At 40.7% G+C, this 23,826-nt stretch overlaps 1 protein-coding gene across 2 annotated transcripts in view; it reads right to left on the bottom strand.

The window, feature by feature from the left end:
- TRANK1 (tetratricopeptide repeat and ankyrin repeat containing 1) overlaps positions 1–23,826 on the bottom strand; it is a 70,841-nt gene that overhangs the window by 19,904 nt on the left and 27,111 nt on the right. Inside the window, exons 4-15 of one of the 2 annotated variants that reach the window (XM_069809662.1) lie at positions 22,867–23,017; positions 21,712–21,830; positions 18,995–19,078; positions 15,429–15,567; positions 14,743–14,874; positions 12,582–12,749; positions 9,665–9,823; positions 9,028–9,279; positions 7,997–8,173; positions 3,537–6,416; positions 2,742–2,941; positions 2,130–2,267 (exon numbers count right to left, since the gene is read on the bottom strand). In XM_069809662.1, the coding sequence (XP_069665763.1) occupies positions 2,130–2,267; positions 2,742–2,941; positions 3,537–6,416; positions 7,997–8,173; positions 9,028–9,279; positions 9,665–9,823; positions 12,582–12,749; positions 14,743–14,874; positions 15,429–15,567; positions 18,995–19,078; positions 21,712–21,830; positions 22,867–23,017 (4,599 nt within the window). Of the gene's footprint in view, positions 1–2,129; positions 2,268–2,741; positions 2,942–3,536; positions 6,417–7,996; positions 8,174–9,027; positions 9,280–9,664; positions 9,824–12,581; positions 12,750–13,034; positions 13,111–14,742; positions 14,875–15,428; positions 15,570–18,994; positions 19,079–21,711; positions 21,831–22,866; positions 23,018–23,826 lie in introns of those variants that run through there. The other variant, XM_069809671.1, reaches the window with a different exon arrangement.

Below are 23,826 nucleotides of genomic sequence, written 5' to 3'. Positions count from 1 at the left end.
AGCCTGGTCAGAGAATACTGGACTCTGCCATGTGTACATCTGAGAAATGTCTATAGATATGCACAGACATACTTAAATATATGTTAAGTGTGGCGGCAGACTGGTGGTATGCACTCTCATGCCATGTAACAAATGCCAGCTCCTGATCGCACCGTTATGCAGGTTCCTGAACCTCCACAAAACTAACAACCCAGAAAATCCTAAGTATATTTTAAGTTGTTATGTTCATTTTTTCCCCTTTTTGGTATTTAATTGAAACCTGATTACATAGTGCCAAGTTTCTGAGAAAATGAAAAATACTCATAATAAGGCTGAAGCAGCTTCTTTTTTAATCTATGTAGTTCAGAGCTTCAAGCAACCTGATAGAGGTTAACGGTCTTCCTATGGGGAAAAAAATGTAGGAAACTTTTCTTGCAAAATGTATTTTGAAGTTAAGATTGCAATAAATCATCAATCAAAACATTCCTAAGCCTGTCATAGATTACAAAATAACAACCAGCTACTGGTATCATTTTGCTCAACAGCTTGCTGGGTTTTGGGGGTTTGGGTTTTTCTTGCTTTTAGATTCTTCATTCAAATCTGCTTCTTGAAACAAGACTCATTTCAAATCTCATTTTCAAGCCCAATAAAAAGAAAACCCAACACATTACAAACAGCACACAGCCACACTTGCTGTGTTTACAACAGTTCACACATTCAGCTTTTCAAAACCAGAATACCTCAGGGTGAGCTGCTTTCTTGCCTGCTTGTTTAACTGCTCAAATCAACTCAGTTTCTTGGGACTCGCAGGAAAACAGAAGAATTGTATGAAAACATTCTCCAGGCCTGACATACATTAGTCTAGGTTAAAATGCTCTACACAATTCAACTCTGTTAAACTGATTTTGCTAAATTCTGATAAACGGTTCACTGTTTTTCTGAGTACAACTTGCATCACCAAAACCAAATCAACTTTGAGTAATCCACCATGACAGCCAGTACTGTACTATCCCCGAATCTCAGACAGATACAAGGTCATTTACCTCAAGCTCCTTCCTTCTGCCCTCATCACATAACGTCCACTAAGCTCCACGAAAAGCCACCAGTAAGCTGCCCTCAGTTTTCCTGTGGTTTTCATCTGTTGACGACCATATCTGAGACACTGTTTTGAAGGCTAGAGGCAGAGATGTTCACACTGAATGTTTAATTGCAGAGCAACTAAGTAGTGGGCATTCTCGAGTCTCTGCAGGCATGTTCAGTAAGGATGCTGCCTGCTGCCTGGCTGGGGGTGGGAGTGGGGTGAGGGGGGCTCAGTGATGCTCCAGCAACAACAGGGAGGCTGCTGTGGTTGATAGCTCTTTGCAAGGAGCCTCGAGGACCGCACCCCTGGCAGGTCTGGAGTTACAGGAAACCCTGGAGAGACAGGGTCTGAGCTCCCCAGACAACCACAAAGGGGGAAAAGGGAGTACATAAGAAATACAAAACACAACACCTCCAGGAAAGAAAGTCTTCTTTATCTGAGGCCATTCTATGGGCGATGGTCTCCGCTATAGACTGTGGGACCTTCTCAAGTTTCCTGACAACTCCTGAGCTAGGCCAGAATGAGTTTTCTGGAGCTAAGTTGTGGATGGCTACAGAGCATGCTCCTCCCCTGCCTCAACCACGTGCACACAATATTTGATTCTAAACATAATTATTTTACAATTTTGTGCTGATGCAAAGCAAGGGGTCTCAGGTGTTTTTTTGGGACCCAGAACTCCAGTATAAGTTAAAGAGTATGAGAGGGTGATGGAGTGTCCCTCCACCAACTGTTCTGACCTGAAGAGGGAGCAGCCAGGAGGGACATGCCATAAGCTGGTGTAGTCTTGGTATGCAGCAGAAGTGTGTGTGTGTGCATGTGTGCATGAACTGCTGTGTGAACCCCAAGGCTCTCCCTTAAATTGCAATAGCCAACTTGAAGGAAAATGCAGCACTAAGGGAAGACAGTCTCAATCCATAAACTTATGAGCCCTGTTTTCTACTGTGATGCAACCACCCATCTTCAGAGGAAACAGGGAACCCTTCCCCAGCTTAAAGCCAATTAGACCACATGTAAAATCAAGACTTAAGAAAAAATGAGAAAATGCAGAAAATGGCTAAGAATTATATACCTCTGAGTCTGTGAAAAAGTTGTAAAGGAGTACATCATCAAATTCCAAGCCCTTTGCTTCATAAACTGTCAGTACAAGTGCTAAACTAAGTTCCTCGGGTATCTTCTCCTTTGCAGTTTCATTTGCCACTAATACCACCTGTCATAAAATAAATTAATAAAAAGAACGTATTAGGAAGCAAAAAAAAAAAGGTAACAGTTGCATAGAGAAAGCATACAAACATGTCATGATAATGCAAGAGCCTTCTCAAAAACAGGCAACATGTAACTTGGACATTCCAGTACACTCCGCAAAAAAGGTCACAAAGCTGCCACTAGAAGACTGACAAATGCGTGGTATGTGCAGACAGCTGTAGATCTGGTGTAAGTAAATTTGGAGTTAGAGAGGAATGGGACAGGCAACACCTGATGCAAAAAAGAACAGAAAGAGCCAGACATGTATTAAGAAGAAACAGAAACCAACACAATAAAGGTTTCTAAGTTTAAAATGCATAATTTATCAGTGAGATACATGGGCTTAAAAAAGAAAGTTGTGGGCAGTCCATATAAAATGATGATTTAGAAATAGAGCTGGAAGAATCTGCAAAAAGCCATATACCCAAGAAAAACAAACCTGATGCGCTCCAAATTCAATGGGCTGTGTTTTCCTTTTGTTGCCCCTCAGCAGAATTGCTAGGTCACTAACACTGCAGGACTCCAAGACCGTAGGTTTCGGTCCATCAAAGAGACCGCAGTCCTTAGGAAGCCGATCAAAAGATTCTGGGAAATAATGCTGAAGCAAATCAACCACTCCAGATGCTAAACGGAGAATACCTGTAATAAGCAGAACAGAGACTTTAAACTTCAGTCTGACTGTCTCATACACTCTCACAAACACACTTTTAAAAGATTTTCTTAGAATGTTGAAATCGAGAAATATCATGACAAAAACACTAATCAAGAGAAGAGAGAAGCTGTAAGGTCCACTTTGTTTCTGCCGTTTTGAGTGGCCTCATTCTTGGGCCTGGAAAGACCAAAAGCATGCTACAAAGGCTTAGCAGTATCCTCACAAAACAAAGGTCATAAATAAGAAAAGCAGAAGTAGCACACCAAATGCTGCAAAGTCTAGCAATTTAGGGATGGGACAAGAGAAATGGGTACAATTATTTCAGTTTTCCTTCAAACAAATACCATCAAAACATGCAGCAAGCATGAGTGTTCAAAAAATGACAATTTAAAAAATGTTCATTCTGGGTTTTCCAGTTGAGCTGTCAAAATACAGAATTTGCATGTCAGAAAAAGCTGACCATCTGATCTCTTAAAAAAATAGGCCGCTTAAAGATGCTTTGAATTGGCCAGTAGAAAACTTCAATCATTAGTGATATCTGAAGAGCCCAGACACAGATCATAAATAAATTTGTTACTCTACCTGAATGGGACCTGTAGTTCTGGTACAACTGATATATCCTTTTTGGTTTTCTAACACGCTGCTTCTTGTTCATGGAGTTCTTGCTTGCGTAATGAAACAGTGACCTCAGATCACTAAAACGAAAAGCAACTCCTTTCATTATGCTCTGGGCAGTGTCACCAGTTAGAAACATGGCATTAGGATCATTGATGCATTTCATTAACAGTGCTAGCTCAGCTTGGGTGAAATCCTGTATCTCGTCACCATAAAACTCATGGATGGACCATGGCAGCTCCCTGAGCTTTAAGAGTCTTTGAGATAAATTATACAGCAAATCTTCTTCATCGAAGTAACCTCTCTGTGATCGTATCTGTTGATAAAGACAAAAGAGGTGATAGATTTCACTCCTGTCTTCTGTGAAGTTCGGTGATCTCTTTCGGCCTAGCTTTTTGTACTGCTCCTCAGTAAGTTTACCTCCAGAGCAACTCAGTGCCTCAAAAGAGCCTTTCAGAAATGATTTTATTTCTTTCCAAACCAGTGCTGGATTGTACAAGCTTTTACCTTTTATCATTTTTGGCCATATTTCATTTGCAAATACATCGTAAGTCACAAAAGTCCGAGGATCACTTTCCCTAGAGTACACATCTGCAGCTCCTTCATCATCACCATGTTCTGCTTCAAAATTACTTTCTTCATCCTCATCTTGCCAATTTGGTACAACCAAGTCTTCCCGAGGACTCCAACCAACAATGATTCTTTTAAGGCTTCCATCCTCGTTTCTTGGAAAAAATGGGTCAGGCATGGATGCATCCAGTAACAGCAATAACTGCTTGGAGGTGACAAACAGAGGAAAATTTTCATCTTTAATGTCTTGTAGCTTGTGAACATTTGGATCCAGAGGCTTGAAGTGACTGGTTACCTTGGAAGACTTGCTAAGTTCAATGAAATTTTTCTGAACTTCCTGGCACAAGACGGGATTTTTTGTCACAAAGATCTGGTGCAGGTTCTCCAGCCTGTTCAATGCTTCCGCACTATACATTTCGTCTTCTTCATGGTCATCACATGAATTCATTTCTGCACCAGCTGTGCCTGCAGGAAAATTTTCATCCTCGCTGTCCCGGTCTTGCTCGTCGCTCATCTGTTCCTCACTTGAATCATCACTGTCCTGTTTTAGTTCTCTCTCTTCCTTCTCTAACCCAGCTTTTTCAACCTCACTGCACTGTCTTTGCTGCCACGTTTGCCTCTCCAGCAGAGGACCATTTGCCAAGGTGGATTTTTCCCAGTACGAATAGAATTTCTTCCAAAGCCTATACAAGCAGCAAGTCGTCTTTCCTGTCCCGCTTCGCCCTATTAAAATGATTGGTTCCATGGGCTTTGGATTGAGATCAATTACTGCGTACTCCAACTCCCCAACCCTGAAAGGGTATTCAACAGAAGAATGTACATCATTTATAATGTTAAGTGCCATGTTAGTACTGAAGCTGTGAAATTTCATTATATTGTATTCCAACTCTGCTGCACTGGCTGGAGGGAAATACTCAGGTATGGTATGTTCTTTTGACTTTTCTGCCTCTGGGTCTTCAACATAACAACGTGGAACACGCTTCTGTGTTGTCACATTGTGGTTCTGACGTCCTTCATTTATGCCCTTGAGCTTTTTCCTCAAGATGCAGGATAAACCACGATTGTAGGAAATACATATATTATCTAAGACACGGTTCAGCTTGCAGTGGTCAAGAACAATGGCCCAAATTCTGATTATTTCCGTGTAAACTCTACCAGATTTTTCTGGAAGACATTTTCTCTGTTCTGTCTCCATGATCTTTTCCGCACTCTCGCTGCAACGAGGAGAAAAGTCAATTGCAAGTTCCCATAGCATTCTTGCACCTTTGCCCAACTTGGCTTCATACAGCTGGATATCAGCTTTCAAGTGTTTCAGTGGCTTCTGAAGGCCCCTAGTCCATTCCCCATTGCCAAGTTGCTTAATTGTCATTATAGTTTTAGTTTTCAGATAATGAGGCACAGCTTTGCTGCCCAACGTCTTCAGCATTTCAGGAGTGCACTCTATTTCCCAGGTCATATTATCAAACTCCTGCACATATGCCTCAATATCCGGAATCTTCCCCTTCTCTTCCTCTGGTTCTTCCTTCTCTCCATCAGGCAGGTCCATACTAAATTCCCCTGCTCCCTTCTTTTTCTCCCAATCACCTCCATTTCCTTCAGGATAAGCTATGCTTCCACAAGGTTGCAAGGACTCACTTCTTCCCTCTTCCAAATTAGTCTTGGCTGAAGATGGCTTTTGTACCAGAGGATGATCCTTTCTCAGGGTGTCACCCAATTTTAATTGCTGAATTAAAGCTGTGATTGCCTGCACTAGACTTTCCTGCAGCGTTAAGGGGCTATTTATTCCTTCTGTTTCCTGCTTTGCCAACTGATCTTTTTTTGTCTTTACAGAACACGGGGTTTTTAAATCATTATGCACTGCACTGCCAGATGGTGCCTTTAATGAGGACCCAGATGAAGAACGCCCTGTGCTCTTTGGCTGTGAAATCTCAGAGGCTGGAATGGGCTTAGATGTTTTAACTGACTGCCCTGCTATATCCTGCCGGTACTTCTTTTTCTCCAGTGTAGCATTATTCCAGGCAAGTAGCAGTGGGTCATTTTTTTTAATTCTATGCCTCACATCTCTTCCTAATTTGTTTTTTATATTAAAGTTAACATCAAATTTTGCCAATGACTCCATTATTCTCTTAGCCTGTTTTGAAAATCCTCTCTGAAAAACAACATGCATCACTGTATTTCCATTGTCATCTTGTATGTTTGGATTAAGATATGGAAAGTCAGAAGGTCTTGAAGCAAAGAGATCAAGCAGATAGTTCAGGATGTTTAAACCAGTGCCATCTGAAAGCAAGAGAACAAATAAAAAATTAAAAAAAAAAAAACAAAGCCCAACAAAAAACCACAAAACACTTGATTTACAAGGCTGCTTTGTAGGCCAACAATTTTTGATACTTTTTTTCTGCAGCTATTAAATTAAAATCAATTTATTTTCAAAAGAAAAGAATCTACATTTCATGTTTGTAAAACATGCTTATTTGGAATGGCTCAAAACTGAACTTTTCTAATATTCAGGGAAAACAATACAATGGCAGAAAAGCTTTAGAAATCCCTAGTGTTGCAATTGTTCCTATAGCATCGGTCAATTTTTAACCTCTGGGTGCAGACAGATTCTTTCATCTTCCAACATCAGCCCCGACTGCGACCCAAAGTAGGCTGATGACTGGTTATCTGGACAAGCAGCAGCTCTGGGCACTGCTCTGGGGTCATTTCATTCCTTTTAATATGCCACCCAGAAGTAATCTGCTGCAGATGACTCTGATTTACTAAAATAACCTGTGGCAAATCTCAACTATTTCCTGATATCTGAGGTCCCTAGAGCAACCTCCTACAAAATAAGATTAGTCCAATACCACTCTGGGGAGAAAAAAAGGAAAGAGATATTCTACAGCTTTCTGGATTTAATCCAGATAATGTATGTGATTTAAACCAGATAATATATGTGAAACATTTCTTTCCTAACTGTAAAATAGTGACACAACAAAATAACTGTAAAGAAATTCCACCTCAAAAACTTTACACAGTGAAAAACACTTAAGAGAAGATACTGTCATTGGACTTCTTAATCTTTTCATTTAAAATTTACAACTGGCAGTATATATGCTTTTAATCTCTCTAAAGCTACTGAATGAAATGTTTCTGCTTTAAAAATAAATAAATTCAGTATTTTTAATTATTTTAATCCTTCAACTCAAAAATGCATTTTCCTTAATTTAAAATCAAACCTGACTTTGAGGCTTAGTTTGACAGTTTATCTTAATTTCTTACATTTTTACGTAAGCCCTACAGTCCTCTCTTACTCCTCCTCTGAACAAAACTTTGCTTGATTTACAACTGAACAAAAACTGGGAAACAGATTTCAGGTGTCATTGTAGGATTTCCTTCAAACTCTGCTGCCATTGCTCTGCCTTTACCTTTGTTTCTTCCTAGATCCTTCCTATTTACTTCATTCCTACCTAGTACGCATTTTACCAGGTTTCAAAGAGGAGCCTTCCTTTCTACATCAGCTTGATTAAACAAGAATATATTCACAAAACAGTAACATTACAGCTGCTTGGGTCCCTCTGGTCACCTGAGCTGCCATTAACTCTCCTCATAGTTCCAGCCACTGCAACCAGAAAGCAGAACACACCAGCTCAACAAAGACCAGTGCGTATCCTCTGGCCTGCAAACTTTGGGCGCTGAGACACAGTCAGACATCCAGATCTGCTGCCTCTGCTACCGTATCAGTAAACAGCAGCAGAAGGGGCAGTGGGCTGGGCAGGTAAGAAATGGGATGTTTTCAACAGCTGCTGTGAAATCACATTATGCACATATGCTGGAGCTCTCTGTGTCCCCTAGGCCTGGGCACACACAAGCCTTACCTCTATTATTTAAACAGATGGAAACTGCAGCATGCAAAGGAGTATCTCCTTGTGCAATGGAGACATTTTGAGGATCTGCACCTTTGGTCAGCAGCAAATACACTAGTTCAAAATAATTCTTTTTGAGGCATATTTGCAGTGGTATTTCAGAGTTGGTTCCAATCCCATCTGGCAGAGCTGGTGTGAAGGACATGAAAATATCAGGGGTTAAATCTAATGGGCCAGATCTGAAAACTACAGAAAGTTCTAAACAGACAAAGGTACATGCTGACTGCTGAGCAGGTGGCTTTTTTTCTTTTTTGTCAGCTTTTTACATGTATCTGTTAAAGAATTTTTGACTAAGAAAATCTTCAGAATCTCCTCTTATCTCCTATTAAGCTGAGCAACCAGTCCTCCGGTTGTGATAGGAAGACAGAAAGGCCTGAACATATCTGCTTCAAGTCAGTCAGTCACTGACCAAAACAAGAAGCCTCCTTGCACCTCTGGCACTCACAAGGCTGCAGCAGGACTGTGTGTCCATAATTTATAGCTAACATCAAGTTATAAGATGAAATGAAAAATGCCAGAGTAATCCTAGGAATAAACCTCATGCAAAACAAGAAAAATTATGATGTCTGCACTAAAAAAAGAAACACATCTGGTCATGCCTTTGTAGTCAATTACTTGTAACGTAACAACAGACTGAACCCAAAGACTGTGGCTTCAGTTTCTATCAGGATTAATATTGTGGCTGAATACAGAGAAATCAAAAAACAAAGAAACTATAAGCAAAGGAGCAACAATAATCTTTGGCCTTTTACCAACCCTGACAGCCAAATTTAATTTGAAAAACATCTTCCATCCCATGCAGCCTTATTAGCTTCCCCATGTCGCACACAGCAGATACAGCCAATGAACTGCACTCCAACAAGCGGCCGTGCTTACACAGAGCCACAAAACACGTGTCAGTATTTCTGAAACTATGTTGCTCCAAACATGCCAAATAAAATACCAGATCTTTTATAACACATTAATATTGCACTGTTTTTCACCTCCTCGTTCAATCAAGCATCTTATGAGGTGCACTTGCTTATCCGATCTGTCACACTGTTGGATAACGTTGCCGATGTCAACATCTGAAAGACTGCAGTTTTTGAAGAGTCCTCCACCTGACGGCTTTTCCCCACTGGCTTTCCCTGTTAGCAGCAGCAAAACTTTATGCCACATTTGCTTCTCCAGCAACTGTTTTATGAAGCTGTTAGCGCAGGCATGAGAGATGTTACAAACCACCCCTTCAGGGATTTCTGCAAGACAGTCAAGACAATGTAACTCACTCAAAGCCACATAATAAAATCCATCTCACTGTAAACTAATTTCAGAATAACGAACGCAATAAATTCAAAGTACAGAGCAGCAAAATGCAACACTTGCATCTTTCCATCCTTATGCCGACAGCCAAGTAAGTTTGAACATTTTGACTCATCATACTGAATTTTTGTGCATATTCCGGTCGTTCTAAGTTCAAAACACAACAGCAAAAATAAGTAAAAGCACGTTGTTCCAGTAATATCAGTTGCAGAAACAGGGAAGAGAAGGAAGGGTAAAAGAGCAAAAACTGCATGTTAGCATCAAACACATTTTTCATAGCAATTAAGTTTTGTGAAGGGGAGAAATGGCAACTCACTGTACCTTTCACAGAAGATAGCAGTTTCAGAAATCGCTTAACTGCATCTTCCTTCAAGACATTTTTATGATATGCTCCATTTTCAAACTTGTAGAACTGGACAAACTGTTCAAGAACATCCAGGAGAGAATCTGTATCAGCTATGGCTCTGCTTTCATTCCCCCCTGCAAAACATTACAGAAACTGAAAATCCAGTCCCTTGGTGGCATGTTTTCAGGTCAAGACTTTAATACATTGCATCTCAGGGCTCCAAGAAATGTGTAGTGGCAGGTTAAAATCAGATGGCTGAAACTCTTACTGCCAAAGCCAATCCTGTGATGGATTTCATATCCCAAAGGATATTTGATACACTCATCAAACACATTCTTTACCATAATACACTAGATTGAAAATTGTAATAGTTCACAAGTTGATCTGCATGCAGGCAGGACCCTGCTGCCTTGTAGTGATATCACCATTCAGAATTTTTAGAGTAGATGACTAAACCCAGTAATGTTTTCAGCATACAGTTTTAATCAGATGTCCTGAGCTTGTCTGATTCCTCAGTGCCATTTAAGAAATACAGCCATAAAATAATTTGTCCTCTTAAAAGAAAAAAACAAAACCATAAAAACCCAACACACCAAAATGATACCTACAAGTTTAAGAGATACTTAGGTAATGGGCAATGGCAGATTTTAAATTATGTCCCCATAAATGCCCTTAAATGAAAATTGAAAGACTTGGCCTGACTCCTAAAAGCTTTGAAGAATTCAAGTATGTCAAAGGCCAAATAAAACAGTAGCTTTACCTCTTAGGACAAAGAGACAGACAAGGCTGGTCATCTTTTTAGCAACAAGGATTAACCTCAGACTGTTACCTGTAAAGCAGTCGCTTATTCTCCAACCTCTCATTTTGCACCAAGCCTAGAAAACTCTTGCAGGCTGTGCATTGCAAAAAAAAAAAAAAAAAAAAAAAAAAAATTGACCATAAAAGACAGGCTGAGCTACCTAGAACACCAACCAAAGCAATTACAGCCACAGGGGTATTGGTGTTAACATCCTAACTGAGAACCACTGGGCTAAAACCTTCTCCAGGGCAGAGATCTCTACAGTAAAGGAAGAGAAACTGTGGGAATATGCTTGCCAGGAGCCATAAGGTGCAAGTGCAATGAAACCCAGTGCTTTCCAGTAAACTTACATGCAATACACACACGAAAACAGAGATGTAGCCTAAAAACTTTGCTTTTTGCCAAGTTTGGTCTACCTGTGCAGTCTTTTGCTCCATCCATGCTTTGAGATTTGAATGACACTAGCAAGTTCTGGTTTAAAAAGGTTATGTTTTGGGCTAATACACTAATGCTAATACAGGTGTTACCTTAAAGTTCTGGCTGGTTAGTGCCACGGAAAACAAGAAGATCAGGCACCAAGCCATCTCAGAAAGACTGTACTGAAGAAATGCTTTCAAGATGAACAATGTCCATGCTTGGGACTTATTTTTAAACAGCAGTCTAAACCATGGCTTGAAAAGATCAGCTGCAGGATCTACCTCCTCAGTTTGTGAACCTCAAAGTCCTGCAGGAGCATCTTGCCTCACCGGCCAATCCGTCAGTTCTCATGTGGATACTCCCAAGAGCTTCTCCGAATGACCTCCTATGACTGGATCCTCTGCTGGAAATGTCTGTGGCCCACTACAGTCTCTTTCAGAGCTAGGATATAAGTAGCAACTGTAGTGCCATACTGCCAAGAAAGTGCATCCTACAGGGACCCTCCCAGTCCTGAGGGTAGACAGCTCCCCATCTCCTGCCACAACTAGCATTTCTCTGACCATACTGCAGTTCAGGCAGCTCAGGCTCGCTCCATTTGTTAGGGCAGACAAAAAAACTATATAAGGATTAGCCAGTCTTGATACTGTCACACTGGGGTGGTATTGTACAATTTTTATGTTTTCTCATTCTCATTTATTGGCATGGAAGAGGAAATTCCCATTATTTGGGCAAACACACTTAATACAGTAGTTTCCAGAATGGAAAATTATAAAAAAACAGACAAGTCAGAACCCTTTTCAGAACTGACAGGCTATTATAAAAAAGCAGACTGGAAACCAGTTTATCACCCCAGTTCATGAAATTTCATATTAGCACTGGGACAATTAAGATTTGTGCCTTTCTGTATCACAACAGGTCATTTGCAAACTGCCTAGAAATATCATTCATAATTTTTAAAATGCACTTCGATGTTTCCCCATATTTCAAGAGTGGAACTAAATTTTAGCTCCTCTATTTTGGTTATGAGAGGCTCTCATAGCTTTAGTTTGACAGTCTGCTCTGCTACTCTTTTCCCTTAACATATGCAGAAGTTAAAATTTTCCAAGTAATACAGAAGTTTTAGCTGCTTATTACCGACATAGATCAAAGATGGCTAAAACTTTGTGAACAAAGAGCTCTTACTAAAAAGTTATTTTGTTTTTTAAAAATGTCAGCAACTTTTCACTTACATTTTCACCATTTCAGAGCTTCTCTTTTTTTGTCAAAATTTTTTGGTATTAAAAGCATTTTAAATGTGCCACCAATATTTTAACAAAATGTTTCATTTTCCAAAAAATAGAGTGAAGGTAAAAAGTTAAAACTGAAAAAGCATCAAAAAGAAGCAGTTTCTATGGAAGGGGGAGCCTCATGTTAAGGGTGAGAAAGAAAACAGTGGCTTAGAGTAACTTAGAGCAACTTGTAGTTACTTATTGCATGATATACTAAGAACATCAGTTGGACAGCAGTCACCTTCAGGCAGGGATAAAACGTTCATCATTGACTGGCAGGAGATCAAGGTGACAATACGTAGCAAAAGTTACATAAAAAACACCTACTACTACCAATTACAAATAAAACAATTTTGTATCTAAAGGATAAAATTTTAAAACAGGAAAAGCACACAACCCATGTAGTACCTGTCCATTTCTCAGGGGAAGGGTGTTTCTCAATGTGATTGCTGACTGCTTTTACAGCATCGAAGTTTTTGTTCTTTTTCAAGATATCTATGACATATCTTGACCGCACATCTGGAACAGTGGGATCAACCCCAAAATTCAGGAGCATGATCACATCTTCTGTTTGGCCTAAAACATTACATGAATAAACATTAGAGGAAGAATAATTCTCATTGTTCAGGGGTTTATGTTCTGTTTTCCTTTGTATTTTTTACTTCCTGGCACAATTTCTAGCATCATTTTAATTAAAAAAAAAAATCTAAATTTTTCAGCATCATAAGAATGAGGTATTGTTAGGTATTTTTCCCCAAAAGAAACCCCTTCAAAAAATTTAAAAGTCTATCTTCATTATTATTAACTGGGAAATGGGAGCACAGAAACACAAAGTGACTGGGTGCCTCATGAACATCTCACCGGCCAGAGGCAGTATGTGGAATTCACCTCCTCCCTTATGCCCCAGCCCTGTTCTCCAGGCTCTAGGCAAACTGCTCTGTACATAAAGAAAAACAAAACAAGGGATTTTGCTACTGTTTGGAAGGTGACTCAATAAACCAAAATATTTCACATATTCAGGCATGAATATACACAGCTATGCACTGAGTTTCTTTCCTATGCAACATAGAACACATGACTTTCTTGGTAATAAGCCTTATAATAAAGATACCTAGTTTGACTAATGGTAGGTACCATTGCCTTCAACAGAAACTACTATCCTCTAAAGCATTTCAAAAGTATTACAGATTATGCACAAACACAATAAATATAATAGTGATTTAAAGCCTTGACACAGTATCTAATATTCTGGAAGAGGACACGCTCACTTCTTAGTATGTCACACTGTGCTACTAGGGGAAACTTTACAGCCCTGCAAGCAGCTGCCTGTACTCCCCTTGCCTCAAAGAGGCACATTTGCTATAAGCCATGCCCTCAGAACAGCTGGGAGAGCGCAGGAGCACCAAACCACCATGTCATGCAGGAGAAGCCTGAGCGATGGCAAGCCAGTTAAGTGTCAGACCACCACCCATCCCCTAGGCACACCGCTGCAGCACACAGCCTCTGTTACTGCATGTGCCAAAGGCAAAACCTAGATGAGGAAAAAATCATGCAGGCTAACACAAGTGCCTTGCTTTGTTTGTCTAAGCCTTACCATTCAAGCTGCTTTAGGGATTATTTTTTGTTAACAGATGGGTGCAAGGGTTTATTTTTATATGTACATTTTTATATATTTATAAATGTACTGTATAGTTTTTATATATATACACACTAAATATAAACAAATGAACTTTAATAAATACATATAAAAATATATAGCATATATACAATATATATGCTATATAAATATAATTATACATAAATAAACTTATATATATATACACATACACACACACACATACACGGTCTCTCCTGGAAATGCAGGAGTCATTTAGCAACAGATGGAACTGCTGCGAAAGATGTATTACACCTTTCCAGAAAATGAAATTATTTAGCTATAGATTGTGCACATTTCATTCATAGTATTGAAGAGAACCACCAGAATGTCATCGCATTTAACGACCTAGAAGTCTGGTGTTACCTTGGCATTGATGCTTATTTCTTTTTGCCACCTAGTGGGCAGAGTAAGAAATACAAGAAAAAAAGCCAGGCTAAGTTAACATTAGAGAAATCCCACAGAAAACGTGAAGGAAAGCATTTCATTTTCCTCCTCTGACAAAGTATGCTGCTACTTAGGTTTTAAATCTTCACCTATTTAAAAAAACAGGATAGGTCTCCAGGTGGCCTACTATGATTTTAAGGGCACATCAAACTTTAAAAGGTAATTTCTATGATTCTAAAAACTGCAGCATACTTGTCGGAAAATTGTAACCAGTCAAACCAAAGAGCAAAGAAAATGGTCACAAATCAGGTATACAACTTTAAATGAGAATTGTTGAAACGTTGAAATATTAGTTACCATTACAAAGTCCACATTCAGGTAAAAGGACTTTCTCATCTTCTTCCTTTGCATGAAATAGTAAACACCAGGGGCTGAAATCTTCTTTCATTATTAATTTTTATATGAAAACAAAACAACACACACACACAAAAAAAAAAACCCCCAACAAACCCAAAAACTTATATTTACTGCGTTTCTGGGAATATTCACTGGAAGATGCCACAATATGCAGGAGGGTACACCCATCTCTGTCTTGCTGGTTGAGCCTATCCTTCAAGTCTGGCCTCTGAGTCAGTAACCACCTGAAGAGATGGTTCTTTCCTGGAATGATAAACACCCCCCACTTGTTATAAATGGTAAACAGATACAACAGAAACAGATGCTGGTTTTTTCCCCTATGGAGTGGCAAGATGCATCTGTATAAAACCTTTTCTCAAAGACATGGAGTAGGAGAGGGAAGAAATATGTGAAAGAAATCATGGTAAGAGCCAGCTGCATTGTGGGAGACATGATCCTACGTTCTCTCTGACTCGCAGCAAGTGCAAATCTGAAGTTGACTCACAACTCTTTGGCACATATAGAAACTGTTGCTCCACACTGAGGTGGCAGGAAGAAATACTGTATTTTTGTCAAGGCTGATATATTCAGGTTACGAAAGACCCACATCAATCACACTTTCGCTTCAAACCATGGAAGAGAACAACCAGATTAGGTTTGTACCACTTTTAATATAGTGCCTTATTGGCACATGCAAGGTTATACCCAGATGATCTGATCTCATTAGTTTTAAAAAAAAATAAATTTAAAAATCCTCTAGCTGTCAGTTCTCTGATGAAGGCCACCACTGTATTATTGTAGCTGCAGACGTCACTCACTTGCTTTGATACACAGTCTGATAACAGCATGAAGCGGATACACTCCAATGGTTTCAACTTTTGCCCCAATGGAAATTAGCCACTTGACTAACTCCGCTACTTCTTGCATCTTCTCGCCATGCCCATACAACTCAGAAGTCTGATAACAAAGAGAACAATTACAACACATTATTTTTACATACACAAAAGGCATTTATTTTTTAATCCTATTTCCATGCTTTTTATGACAAGAATCAGTGGAACAGTAACAATCAAGCCATATCCACTATAAAATGAAACATTTCTTATATATGTAACAATTCCAGTAGAAGCTCAAAACAAACACTCTTCTCTTATGAGATGTTCAAGAATCTTAAAAGAATCTTGTCCTGCTCTGAAGAGCACTGAACCTAAAATCTATTTTATAATATGTTTTTCTATATTTCTTCTCTAATTGACTGCAACTTTCTGCCTGATGCTTGTCTATTAAATGTTACTGTATTTAGTGCTGGATATTGTGCCTTTTAAGCTTGGATGAGGCAGCTTATGCAGGCAGTTACCCCAAAGCAAGAAAAGACTAGAGAAAATACTTGAAATTGGGAAAAGGGAGTTAAAGACTGAGGGAAGGAGGTTTAGGGAACTCAGGTAACCAAGCCCTACTCTCATCCAGCTCAGGAAGCATCTGGCATTAAGATGATAAGATGACTGCTCACACAAAGAAAAGGTGTTAGCCTTAGGAGACAGATTTTTGGCCAAATAAATTCCTAGGTGGTTATCTGATGAAAGTATGGAATTTACAGGGGAGTTCACAGACCAAGACTGAAAGCACACAGCCTGAGCAGAAGGTAGCTGAACTGAAAAAGGATGTTCTAGCAAGGACTTAACATGAAGCACAGTCTACAAGAGGTACAGTAAAGTGGGGAACTCTGGAGGTGGGCAGAGGAAGCTCAGATGGAAATTGAGACAATATGCCAGAAGGATCAGGACATGAGGGGGTGGTCGGAAACAGTGCTCAGACATAATTTCTCCATTTGTGCCAGTCATCTTTTTAAATAGCAGTATTCACACATGCTTCCAACATCCACAAATAAGTCTTTTTTTCTAACACCTCATGCCAAATTTTGACTGGCAAGAATTACTGTTTGCGCAGTTACAAAATCAAAATACAACAAATTACAGGGAGAATGTAGTGGCAGCAGGGGAAGTTCGAGTTGTCAGAAAGCCACATTTTCTAATTTTTGCAAAAGAGAAGCAGCACTTAGGGATCTTTCATCTTGATTCTTTCAGTCTTCCACATGTACAACAAACCCACTAGAATAGCTAAGACTGGTGGGGTCAATTCAACAATGAAGGACATACTATTTTGCAAAGGCAACCCACTTTTATACTCCTCTCTCAATGAGGCATTTTGATTTGTTTGCCTAGGAAGGAAGATTTTTTGCTAAGACACCCTACATGTGTCCTCTACTGCGTTGCCATGCTTTACTGTCAGTGTGAGGAGCACGTTGACCCCTTGCAGGACTGCTTTGTTGCTGTGCCCCAGGCCAGGCTGCTGCTAACCACATGCAAACCATGGCAGTGGCAGTGGGCACCTTCGCTTGGGAGCTGCTTTAAACTGAGGCTCTTTTTCCTTTTTCCACACCACAGTTATGCTGCCCTAGCACCACAGCCATGTCACCGCCTGGCCATGGGCCTGGCTGATCTAGGACTGAACCCTGACCCACCCTCCCCTCCCGCAAAAAACTAAGCAAACACACAAGGGATGATGGTAGGTAGCATAAAGTTCCATATGGGCTACTCTGCTGGCACTAACACAGCATACCTGCCTAATGATAGCTAACCAAGGCATGCTTGCATATATTCATCCACTAATTGTTCTGCTATCACTATAAACAAGCCTATGAATAGATGTCAGTTCATTTCCTTTGCATTATCCTTTTTCAGAATTATTCCCCTCACTCTGTCAGGCACCTAACCATAATACATTTATGGAAAAAGCCCCAACTTGAAATTATTATGACAAAAGTACCACAAGCACTGCAGCAGCCAAATGGTGAATTCTGGCATATTCCATCAATATGCCCTAAACTGTCAATTTGCCAGCCAGTAAATCCCAAGCAAATGTACTGTGTAGCCTACATTTAACATCTTCTAAAGCTTCCGTCAGGAAAATCACAGTGCTGTAAGAAATCCAGTATACTTCAGCATAAAGCCTAATGAAATTTCTCAATGAATGTATAACTGTATCTTTTAAAAGTAGGTTACATACAGCAGACCTACAGTTAATTAACTTACACACACAAAGAAATGGAAGAATAAAACTGAAAAAATGTACACAGAGAAGAATTTTTTAATGATCCATAAGAAATGCTTTACTTAACTGCAGTTGAAACAGGCTGGGCATCCACTGTGGGGTGACACATACATTGTGAGATGCCTTTAGAAAGTTGGTATGTTACTGCTACAGACACCGGCTGCTCCTGAGTTGCAGAGCTGGTGAACTTCCAGCAGCTCCTGGCTCACAGACAGCCTCCAGCTACACCCTGGTTCCCATGGGGCCAGAGGCAATGGCTGCACACCCCTTCATGCATTCAGAGCATTTTGGTGGGATACCCATGCACAAAGGCAGGGGTTAGCAGCAGCAAGCCCTACAAGGCCACCTAGCTCACACAGCGATGTGGGCAGAGCCTCTGGGCTGTACCAGTGCGTACGGCACGGCACATGCACCAGGCAGGCACAGCCAATCAGCAGCCAAGTATCAGTGAGCATGGCAGTTTCTGACAGCTGGAAGATTTTCTTTTATCCTGCCAGCATAGAAAGCTCTGGAGGTTCCCAAATGCTGCAGAACACAAGGAATCACAAGATAAAGAAAAGAGCAAGTTTCAGAAAAGCAACATAAAGATCAAATTCTGCTGCCTGCAGATGCCATCATCTCAGTGATAGGCATTAGGAATTGTGGCTACTTGGTCTACGACTACGTGTTTCCATCTTGCCAAAATCCTCTAAGTCATTTGGAAAGCATCAAAGCCTTTAGGGAGAAAGTTTAGCAGTTGCTGCCTAGATATAAAGCAACCTACCAAAAATTTGAGGCATTGAGGGAAGGGAAAATTTCAACACTGCTCCCACCTCAACTCCCTGTAGTAATACTCAGCACCATGAAGCAGTCAACAGACAGGCTAGCAAAGTGTAATAATATCCTATCCCCAGGGATATCATAAATTGTCCTGGCTGGAAAACATATCCAACTTAACTGATGCCAGACATTTTTCTACATTAAATTCTCAGGTTCCAAGCATGACATGAATAGCTTGCTGTACTTGAGAGGAAGATGACTTCTTTTGATCAAATTACAGGAAACATTACATTACATACAGAAGTTACGCAAATTAAAGATTTTTTTAACGTTCAAATGAAAAGGGAAAAAATAGATGATTTAACATAATCATACAAAGTCCATGTATTATTTTCCATTTTGTTTTTCTTCAGTCTGTTTTGGCTTTGCACACAAGATGGAAAATCTCTCACTAAACTCAACAGGAAGAAAAGAAATAGAGACAGGAAAAAAAAAAAAAAGGATGCTACTTTACCTCAAAGAGATTCTTCAGTGATAACTGGTTGACTCTGAGATTGGTGGGCAACTCTTTCTTCTCTGACAACAACAACAGACAAGACTGGAAAAAACCCAAACCATTAGTGACCTTATAAGCACACTTAGAAACTTTGTTTTTCACTGACTCATCAGATCTTGCAGGAAAGCAAATGAGGGCTAACAATATTTCAGATTTTTTTTTTTAAGATTGTAACAGATTACTGAATCTCCCTTTCCATTTTTCAACTGAATTAACGTAATACACAGTGGACTGTGGGAAGCTATAACTTATGAAAGCTTCCTCAGAAATAAAAACCATGTAGAAAGGTCAGGCTCTGAAATTCTCTCCCATACACCTTGTAAGTGGCCCTTCACTTTAGGAGTGGACCTTTACGTTCATGGGGATGAGACCCCCCCAGCTACACCAACATCCTGAGCACAAAGCAAGAAATGCATACTGTACCTTTTCCCATTTTCTCAGTTTCCCTAAGAACTTTACCTTGCTCCTTAAAAACCCACCTAGCTTCATCAGAGGACAAAGGAAGAACTACAGATGTCATCTACCTGGACTTCTAGAAGGCCTTTGAAACAGTCCCCCACAACATTCTTAGCTCTAAATTGGAGAGACATGGGTTTGATGGATGTACTGTTGGATGGATAAGGAATTGGCTGGATGGCTGCCTCCAAAGAGTTATAGTCAATGGTTCAATGTCCAAGTGGACACCAGCAACGAGTGGTGTCCCTCAAAGGTCTGTACTGGGACCAGTACTATTTAGTATCTTCATCAATGACAGACAGTGGGATTGCGTGGTGCACTCAATCACTCAGCAAGTTTGCAGATGACAGCAAGCTGAGTGATGAAGTTGATACACTTCAGGGAAGGGATGCCATCCAGAGGGACCTTGACAGGCTTGAGGAGCAGGCCCATGAAGTTCAACAAGGCCAAGTGCAAGATCCTGCACCTGGATCTGGGCAACCCACAGTATCAATACAGGCTGGGGGATGACGGGATTGATAGCAGCGCTGAGGAAAAGGACTTGGGGGTACTGGTGGATGAAAAGCTCAACATGAGCCGGCAATGGGCGCTCACAGCCCAGAACGCCAACCATATCCTGGGCTGCATCAAAAGGATTGTGGCCAGCAGGTTGAGGGAGGTGATTCTCCCTCTCTACTCCGCTCTCGTGAGACCCAACCTGCAGTACTGCGTTCAGCTTTCGGGTCCCCAGCACAGGAAAGACATGGAACTGTTGGAGCGGGCCCAGAGAGGGGCCACAAAAATGATCAGAGGGATGGAATACCTCTCCTATGAAGAAAGGCTAAGAGAGTCGGGGCTGTTCAGCCTAGAGAAGGTTCCAGGGAGACCTTATTGCAGCCTTTCAATACTTAAAGGGGGCTTATAAGAAAGACTTTTTAACAATGCCTGTAGTGACAGGACAAGGAGCAACAGTTTTAACCTGAAAGAGGGTAGGTTTAAATTGGACATAAAGAAGAAATTTTTTTACAATAAGGTTGGTGATACACTGGAACAGGTTGCCCAGACAAGATGTGGATGCCTCATTATTGGAAGTGTTCAAATGAAGTCAGGGTGGATGGGGCTTTAAGCAACCTGATCTAGTGAAAGATGTCCCTGCGCACAGTAGAGGGGTTGGATGGGGAATGTGGGACTGCAGTCAGTCCATAGCAGTCCCTCTGTCACTCCCTCTTCCTTATGCTTCTCTCCTGCTCCAGTGTGCGTCCTCCATGGGCTGTGGTTCCTGTCAGGAGCCTGCTCCTGCAAGGTCTCTGCACAGGCTGCAAGAGAACCCCTGCTCTGGGCCTGAAGCACCTCCTCCCCCTCATTCCTCTCCTTCTCTGACCCTGGTGCTCGCAGGGCTGTTTCTCTCACTTTTTTCCCCCCTCATTCTGCCGGCGAGGGTTTTGCCCCTTTTTAAAACACCCTTTCTCAGAGGCACCACCATCGCGGCCGAGGGGCTCAGCGGTGCCCTTGCAGAGGGGGCCACTGCAGCCGGCTGGAACCAGCCGTGTCTGGCACAGGGCAGCCCTGGCCTCTCCTCACAGAGGCCCCTGCAGCTCTCACCGCCAGCACCCCACCACCGACATCCGATACAGGTGTAATCATGGCAATGAGAGGGGTTTGGGTTTTTTTTGTTTTGGTTTGAAGGTTTGGTTGTTGTTTGTTTTTTTTTGGGGGGGGGGGTTGTTGTGGGTTTGTTTGTTTTTTACACAGTCACTATACAAAAGAGGATTAAAATTATTTCAGGTGAGTCACCTTCTGATGTTTCTAAATGATCTGGTTTTGTTTACCAACCATGTACTTCCACTGAGATGCTCCTTTATTTGTGGGTCTTTCACAGTAAGCTTCAAAAATCCAGCTTGTCATACAGAAGGAAAAGTAAAAGGGACCACAAATAAACATATTTTTTTTTCCCTCTGATTTCTTTCAAGAATAACGACTCTAGATGGCACCGTAATTATAACAGAGACAACAGCAAGAAACAAGCGGGATTTCAAGTTCATTGTATCCCTTCGAGAACTGAATTTCCGAAATTATTTATCACTAAAAGTATTTTTCAAGTCTTAAAAATCACGAAATTTGAAGCAGGGAACAATAAATATACACTGTTTTGGATTTTAAAATGTAACGCGAGCTTACCCTGAAGAGGTAAGACATGAGTGCCTACCGCAGAGCAGTAGGTAACGCAGCAACAGACTTACCCGCCACTTCCCTTTCTGGGCCAACCTTTCTATCACCGCTTGCCAAGTCAGTGCATCAAACCTTGCACTGAAAACATAATCATATGCAGGTGGAAAAGTTGGTGGGAAGACTCGTTCATCTGCAAGAATAAGCAATTGAGAAAACTATTTAGTATACAAGAGAACTATCTAGTATACACAGCACTTTTAAAGTTGGGCTCTCCAACTAAATTACTTAATTGCACAGTGACAATTTTAGCACTGATTAATACCAAGGAAAATGCCAAATGTGCATTTAAATATCCCTGGCCACCCAAGTGATAAGGCACCTTGTTATCACTGGCCAGTTTTCATTAAACAAGGGAAAAAAAAATTAATCCCTGCCCTCCAGAAACACCTCTAAGCCCCAAGACACTGTGAACCTTGAGGTGGTTTTTCCACCTGTGGGTGAACCCAGCTACTGACACTACTAAAGCTAATCATCATCCTTAACACGGGGCTACAAGCTCAATTAAATGCAGCAGGGACACAACCCGAAATCTCCTGGCATGCCTGCAGATCCCATCAGGCAAAGCCTGTGAACGGGACAAAAAAGCAAGTAGAAGAGGAAAGACTGAGGAGACAGCAAGGAGACATAGGGTGGACATTGCTCAAAAAACCCCACACCATACCACAGAAAAGTCAAATTCCCTCTTTTCACTGCTGCCCATTACTAGCTGAGGGAAAGTCCCCCCACGCTGGAATATACTGCACTGTAAACTCAAGTTTAAGCTGAGTGTCTTCTAATTATTTTCAAATCTACAGAGCTAAAAGAAAAGCTGAGTGGTCTGGACAAAAACCACTAAAGCCTGAGGGGTCTGGGCTCCCAATCTCCAACCTTGTCTCCCTGACTCTGAATTTCGACCTTCTCTAACTGTTCCACAGTTGATGTGCTCCTGTGAGACAACACACTCCCCTGCACAGTGTTTTGGGATTGTTGGCATCTGCTGTATGCAAACTGGACCAAGTTCACCAGATCCTTCTGATTATGCCACTCAACATATTCATGATCCTCAAACAGACCTGAGGCACCAAGGACCAAATGAACAATCTCATGAAGGACGTCCTACCAAGGACTTGTGTTGACATTGCTACTGAAAGGCTATTAGAAAAAATAAGCTCTTAATCTGAGTTTACCGTTGACACTCATGAAGATTCCTGCTACAAAATCAGCAACTTGAGTTCGATCTGCAGAAGCATTTAGGAGAATCAAACCTTTATGAAACATAGAAATTGCCTCATAAGAGTCTGATAACATGATTAAGGAGTGGCCAGCTCTGTAATAAGCCTGAGAAAAAAAGGAGAACAAAAAAAGACCATTGTAGAGAAAATATTCAGAGATCTTTACTACAAAGCAAAATGTTACCTTTTTTCCCTAAATTCTCTAATTATGCTATAAAAATGAAATGTAGTGCTATTTTTACAGCTTCTTACACGCAAATCTAAAAAAAGTGCAGTAAACATCCCTTGAAATTCACAATATGCTACTGATGTCATCACAGATACTAAGACTGATAAATCCTGGAAAACAAAACTTGGAAAATAACTACAGGATGAAAGACATACTGTTAGCAACCTCCTCTGGAAAGGATGGGGTTTTTTTTGGCACAGGGTCCAGAATACATATTTATGTCCCCATGCCACTGCATTTTGCAATATTTACCACAATGCATGTATTCTTCAGCCAATGGCACCTGAACATGTTCATATTCACCACTGAACTAGGTTGTACTGGCTCAGAGTCAAAGTGGAATAAATTTGTTCAAACCAGATAACTGGCATGCTGCAATACAGTGCAAGTTAAATTGGTATCTGCATGCAGTTTTACCATATCTAAATCAAATACCTTCTACTAAAGTCTCTGGGATTCTGCAGTGGTTAGTCCAGAAGACTATTTATTGTACATAAAAGTCAATCCAAGTGTATGCCTCCATATCATAAATACTGTACAACCACTACTTATTCCTAACAGATGAGTCTTTGAGTCAATGTGTACTTAATCACAAGCGTATGTGTAGTGTATTGTTCTGTCCACTGGAAATACAATATGACCTTGATCACCACACACTGTTCCCAGGAACTGCAGGCTTATTAACG

Source organism: Haliaeetus albicilla, chromosome 2, assembly GCF_947461875.1.
Source record: "Haliaeetus albicilla chromosome 2, bHalAlb1.1, whole genome shotgun sequence".
NCBI lineage: Eukaryota > Metazoa > Chordata > Aves > Accipitriformes > Accipitridae > Haliaeetus > Haliaeetus albicilla.
The sequence above is the reverse complement of the archived record's forward strand: the minus strand, read 5'-3'. Positions and strand labels throughout refer to the sequence as shown.